The sequence below is a fragment of the Curcuma longa genome, chromosome 7, assembly GCF_044706935.1.
Source record: "Curcuma longa cultivar G26 ecotype Majalengka, Jawa Barat chromosome 7, ITB_CL_G26_1.1, whole genome shotgun sequence".
NCBI lineage: Eukaryota > Viridiplantae > Streptophyta > Magnoliopsida > Zingiberales > Zingiberaceae > Curcuma > Curcuma longa.
This window is the reverse complement of record NC_133867.1, coordinates 3,255,063-3,261,603: the sequence shown is the minus strand read 5'-3', so window position 1 is coordinate 3,261,603 and position 6,541 is coordinate 3,255,063. Positions and strand designations below refer to the sequence as shown.

General features: G+C 34.4%; 1 protein-coding gene across 1 annotated transcript; it reads left to right on the top strand.

The window, feature by feature from the left end:
* LOC141831797 (uncharacterized) lies at positions 1 to 4,333 on the top strand. The gene is made up of 2 exons (XM_074719198.1): positions 1 to 144; positions 3,149 to 4,333. The coding sequence occupies exons 1-2, from the start codon at positions 1 to 3 to the stop codon at positions 4,331 to 4,333; spliced, it is 1,329 nt and encodes a 442-aa protein (XP_074575299.1).
* The last annotated feature ends 2,208 nt before the right edge of the window (positions 4,334 to 6,541 follow it).

Here is a 6,541-nt window from a genome sequence, read left to right as displayed (position 1 = left end):
ATGAGGTTGACACATAAGATCCAGCAGAGATTGAGGTTGACACATAAGAATCAACAGATGCCGAAGTCGACACATAAGAACCAGCAGATACCAAGGTCGGCACATAAGGACCAGCAGACAAGGTCAAGATTTGAGGAGACTGAGGTTGCTAATTGATTACCCTTCGAGCTTTGTTTAATCTTCCTTGATATCACTTAAAAATTTTACGGCCTTTCAACTCTAGGATCACGAGGCAGCCATGAGACAACCACGTGGTAGCTCTGAAATTCGACCGTATCAAGCACCATGGCTCCATTTTGTCCACTTCGTACAGATCGCTCAGGTTTAGCATCTCAGCTACGTAGGAGTTTGGAGAGAGCTAGCGAGATAAGTTTAATAGTGACAAGCTATTAAATGATACCCTCCCCTAAATTATTATATTAACACATCTTTTTATTAACATATATTTATTTTAATATTAATATTTATTATTTTTAAATATTATTATCAACTAATTATATCTTTATTTTTATTTTATATTAAATAAATAATACACTCATCTGTATTAATTACATTTAAAGAATTAAACATTGATATACGTAAGATGTTATAATATCTATTCCCATTGATTATAATATTATTTGAATATTATAACAGGGATGCTTTAACAACTCAATTCCATACTTGGGACAACTAATCATCAACCTCGGTAGACTTTCCTAACCACCAACTGTCCGCATCGCCCCACGTAAGACAAGTCACCACTTTGACTGTATTGGAAGGATCGAGAGCGACTTCAGCCAAAAAAAAATAAAAATAAAAATAAAAATAAAATAAAATTCATCATTCAATCGATTTCACACAACATAGAAAAGAGAGCCACGCCACCACTTTTGATTCACCAACTTTGCACGGCTGCACATATTTAAAATATCAAAAAATAAATATTGCTGTGAATTTTAAAAGTACTATTTCTTTTCAAGCAAATTAAAATTTTGTAAAACTTTACAACGGTTTACATATAGAGTGAAATTAACGTTGTGATTGGGAGGAGGCGAGGGAAAGAGAAGGAAAGATAAATAAGGGAAAAGGAATTTTGATACTTGTTTGTAAAGGAGTGAGAAAAAGGTAGGGAAAAGTAAGTTTTAATCTTTCTTATTCATGAAAAAGAAGATTTTCTTACATTCTAATTTGGGATGTAAGAAAAGGAAAAATAATTCTAAATATTATGTATTCCAATTTTAAAATTTCTCTAATTGAGTAATCTCAATATATATATATATATATACAGAGTTGTCTGCGTAAAAATTTCCCGCCTAAACATTATTTCAATAAATAGATATATTTATCTATATAGAAACAAACGTAAACAGCTATAATTGATTGATAATACAACTTTTCATCCATATTAATACCACAGATTTTTAAATGTATTTTAATTCATATTAAGCATAAACTTTAATGCTCAAATTATTATTATTAAATAATAAAATACAGATTCCTAATATATTGAATAACTTTAATGGTAAAAATATAACTTTTCATCCATATTAATAACACAGATTTTTAAATGTATTTTAATTCATATTAAGCATAAACTTTAATGCTCGAATTATTATTATTAAATAATAAAATACAGATTCCTAATATATTGAATAACTTTAATGGTAAAAATATAACTTTTCATCCAAATTAATACCACAGATTTTTAAATGTATTTTAATCCATATTAAGCAAGGTTGCATACACTCTATAAATAAGGATTGCAATATATTCATTCACTCACTTTAGGCTGAAATAAAAAAATGACTCCTCTGTTTAATCTCATCCGAGAGGTTAACCCTTCGAAAATGCAATGGGCGTTGAAACTCCGATTAGTTCGTTGTTACGATCTACCTGCATATGGAAACAACGGAGATTTTAGCTTGGAGTGTGTCTTTCATGATAAAGAGGTAATTGTATATTTTTTTTACGTATATATCTAATTACTGTTAGAAAATATAAATTAAATATTTACTCTTTCTATATATTTGTAGGGTGAACGCATCCATGGAACAATAAAACGCCCGATCATAGAGAGAGTGAAACTCATTCTCAAAGAAGGTCATATATTTGCCATAAAAAATATCATTGTTGCAGAGAATCGAATGAAGTATAAGACAACAACAAATAAATACAAGATTAATTTTATTACAAAAACTCATTTATGCGAAATTTTTGATGATACATTTCCATCGATGATATATGAATTCAAGTCTTTTAGTGAATTGAAGAAGACAGATTCTGTTGATGAGAACATACTTTTTGGTAGGTTAATTTATTTTTTTGTTTCATGATTAATTGATCGAACATTTTATCTTATAGCTTAAATTTTTTTTCTCAAGATGTCATTGGCAAAATGGTTGCACGAGACTCTCCTCAAAGTAAAGAATTTGGTGGTCGTCTTACAAAGCTTCTTGATTTTGTCTTAGAAGATTCGGAGTAAGTATTATTTTATTTTTCTTTTAATTTGTGGAGAGACTTTGTCAATGACATCATGATATCTTACATCTATTATTTTAATATTTTTTAATAATCAGTTATTTTACTATTTTTAGGAACAATAAGCTATCATGTACCTTGTGGGGAGACTTTGTCAATGACATCATGGCATACTTGGAAAAAGTAGATGAAGAATCTGTTGTTATCGTTCTACAAATGTGTCGAGCAAAAAAATTTAGGGGTGAAGTACGTGTTTCAAATACTTTCCATGTTAGCAAGATGATAGTAAATGGAAATTTGGATGAAATTATAGAATTCCGAAATAGGTAATTTTGATTATTCAATTTTGTATTAATATATATTCATTTTATATATATAACTAAATATTATTGCAATGTTCATTTTAAGGATTACTACTGATTGCAATACCCCAAATTCAATCAGCACTATTTCAGCGCCATCTGCACAAACAATCTTGGAAAAACTTTCGATTGCAAAGGATTGTTTTAGGACTATAGAGCAAGTTTCTGAAAATAATGAGGTCTAATTTAAATTTTATTCTATGATTCGTAACAGAATCTAATATAAAATATATTATTATATACATTTCCTTATTTCATCTAAAATTAAGTTACATTTTGACAATTTTTGTTGTACTTATAGTCTATTTTGTTTTGCCTACCTATAGGTTGGGAGCTTTTGGGTTTATGCAAGGATTGTAGGTGTAGAGTCTGGTGGAAGAACTGCTATTGCATCCAGTGGTATAGCATCTCTTCTATTGCCTGGTGGAAGAACTGCTCATTCTCGCTTTGCAATTCCATTTAATCCTAATGAGGAATCAACATGCAATATCAAACAAGGGAGTCCTCTTGCAGAGCTTATTGTAAAAGCTAAACTTATCATTTGGGATGAGGCTCCAATGACGCATAAGTTTTGTTTTGAAGCTTTAGATAAAAGCATGAAAGATATAATGAGATTTGTCAATCCTTTAAGCCTTCATTTGCCTTTTGGAGGCAAAACAGTTGTTTTCGGTGGTGATTTTCGACAAATATTACCTGTTATTCCAAAAGGCAGTAGGCAGGATATTGTTCACGCCACTATCAATTCTTCGTATCTTTGGAGACATTGCACAGTTTTGAGATTGACAAAAAACATGCGACTGCAGAATTTAGGTTCTGATGAAGAATGTGCTAAAATGAAGCAATTTTCGGATTGGATTGCTAATTTAGGAGATGGAAAAATTGGAGAACCAAATGACGGTTATGCGACAATTGATATTCCTGATGAACTTTTGCTTAAAGATTGCAATGATCCTATTGCAGCAATAGTTGATAGTACGTATCCGTCTTCAGGCAATAATATCAACAAGACTGCATATTTTCAACAGAGGGCTATTCTAGCACCAACTCTTGATGTCGTTCAGTCAATAAATGAATACATGATATCTCTAAACCATTCAGAGGGAAGGTTGTATTTAAGTTCTGATTCGACGTGCCATTCGGATAGAAATGTTGATCTATTGCATGATGTGCATACCCCTGAATTCTTAAATGGAATAAGATGTTCTGGAGTACCAAATCACGAGTTAAACTTGAAGGTTGGAACTCCGGTTATGCTGCTGCGGAACATAGATCATTCTCTTGGATTATGCAATGGCACTAGATTGATCGTGACAAGGCTCGAAAACCATGTTTTAGAAGGACAAATTCTTACTGGAAGTAATGCCGGTCATAAAGTGCTTATTCCAAGAATGTCATTGACTCCTTCTGATCCAAGACTTCCTTTTAAATTCCAACGAAGGCAGTATCCTTTGATTGTATCATACGCAATGACAATCAACAAAAGTCAAGGTCAATCATTGTCTCATATATGACTTATTTTAAAGAACCCCGTTTTTAGTCATGGTCAGTTGTATGTCGCTGTATCCAGAGTTGCGAATCCTATGGGTCTAAAAATTTTGATATGTGATAGTGACAGCAAACAGAAAAATTCAACAACAAACGTTGTATTTAAGGAAGTTTTTAACAATTTATAAAAAAAAATTTCTAATTGTACAATTTAACTTATTTATATTTTAATTATTTATTCAAACACTCATACTTATTAATTTTAATTGTTAATTATATAAAATAACATCCCGTGCATTGCACGGGTGAAATACTAGTTAAAATTATTATTTAAAAGCTAAATCTAAACAACAATAATATTAGAAAAAATAAAACAAACTACCGGATCGGCTTGACTGTTTGAGTAAACAGCAATCAGCTGTTTCACCGGTCGAAGATTGAAGAAGAGGGCCAGAGGGCTGACCGGCTGAAGGGCGAGCGGCGAGCCTCGCGGCTCGCGGTTTCGCCGGCGAGGAAGACGCAGCAGCGGCAAACCACGCCGATGGAGCGGGAGGCGTCGAAGGAGGCGGTCGCGGCGCGGAGGGCACGGTAAGAGAAGCGGTGGATGGGGGACGCGGGGGAAGAGAAGGAGGAGGGGAACGGCTGGGTGAAACCGAGAGCGGCGGGAGAGGTAGAGGTAGAGGTAGAGAAGCAAGAGGAGTACGAGGAGGGCGAGGTGGAGCAGGGTGGAGGCGGATACGACGACAGAGAGAAGGAGGGTGTGATGGCGGTGTGCGGAAGTCTTGAAGACGGCAAGAGGGGCGAGTCGCGGCCTCGCGGTTTCGCCGGTGAGGAACGGAGGAAGACGGTCAGTCCAGAGGGGCGAGGCGGCAGGGGACGACGCTGTTTCGCCGGCGTCGGTGAGGAAAACCCTCAGGGGACGACGCTGTTTCGCCGGCGTCGGTGAGGAAAACCCTCAGGGGACGACGCTGTTTCGTCGGCGTCGGCAGGAATCGTTGTTTCGCTTTCGCCGGCGTCGGCACTCGGCAGGAGATGAAGATTGAAGAGAGCGTCGGCAGGCCGTTGGCGTTGAACGAGAAGAAAGAACGGGAGAAGGAGAACCGGAGAACGAGGCGAGGAGAAAGAGAACGGAGACGCGTCGAACGAGGCGGCGAGGGAGATTAAAGGATATCCGTATTGGGAAGCGGCGAGATTTTTTGATCCGATTTTAATCCTTTATTATTTATTATCTTTAAATATTTTAATAATTTAAATTTTTTTTTTGGGCCCCTTTTAAACCTGGGCCCTAGGCACAGGCCTTACCCGCCTATGCCCAGGGCCGGGCCTGGCAATTCACTTTATAATATTTTTCATCAAATTTTATTTGTTAATAATTCAGATATTCATTTTTTTTTTTTGAAATGACCGCTGCGTCAAAGCCGCCGGGGCAAGATTTTGTGATCGAGAAGAAAGCCTAGCGGTCAAAATCTGCTTTAATTAGTATCCGTCACGTGCAATTTTAAACAAGTCAAAAATGAAAAGTCAAAATCAGAAATTTTTTATATTAGTATAATTATTATCGTTATTTAATGTTGAGGCCATTTTATTAAATGTGATCTGACGTATGGGCTTACCTCATGGCGTTGCTTACGCGTCCCTGCTTTTCTAATAACAAATTATTAAAATCATTTGATTTGATTAAAAAAATAGCAGTGGAAGTAGAATTATGAATTGGATGGATCAATTATATTATTTTTTTAAAATAATAAATTTATAACAAATATATAGGGGAGGCAAAAGTAACTTGTCTTCCTTAAAAGTTAAAATAAACGATAATTTTGTTAGTTCCGAAGTCACATCGTCACACAAACAGCTGAGGATTTTAGACTTATTTCATAATATATTATATGTTTATAAAGTAATTTTTAAATTCATTGTAGATTAAATAACTATGATATTAAATTTTATCATTGACCGAGCTCATGCGGCGCGACCTTCATGAGAGGAAGAAGTATCGTAAAAAAAAATTTACTTTATATAGATTTAAGAAAGTCATGATATATATTTTTTGATATTATATATTTATCTTTTACCAAAAAAAAAAAACATAATACATATCGGTTGAAATTTTCTAAATGTATCGTGACTTTAAAAAAACTTTCAGAGGATGAATAATACAATATATAATAACGTCCTCTTGTTCTATTTCTATAAATGGATATTTTCATAGTTACTTTGAAAGTTAACGAGGACTC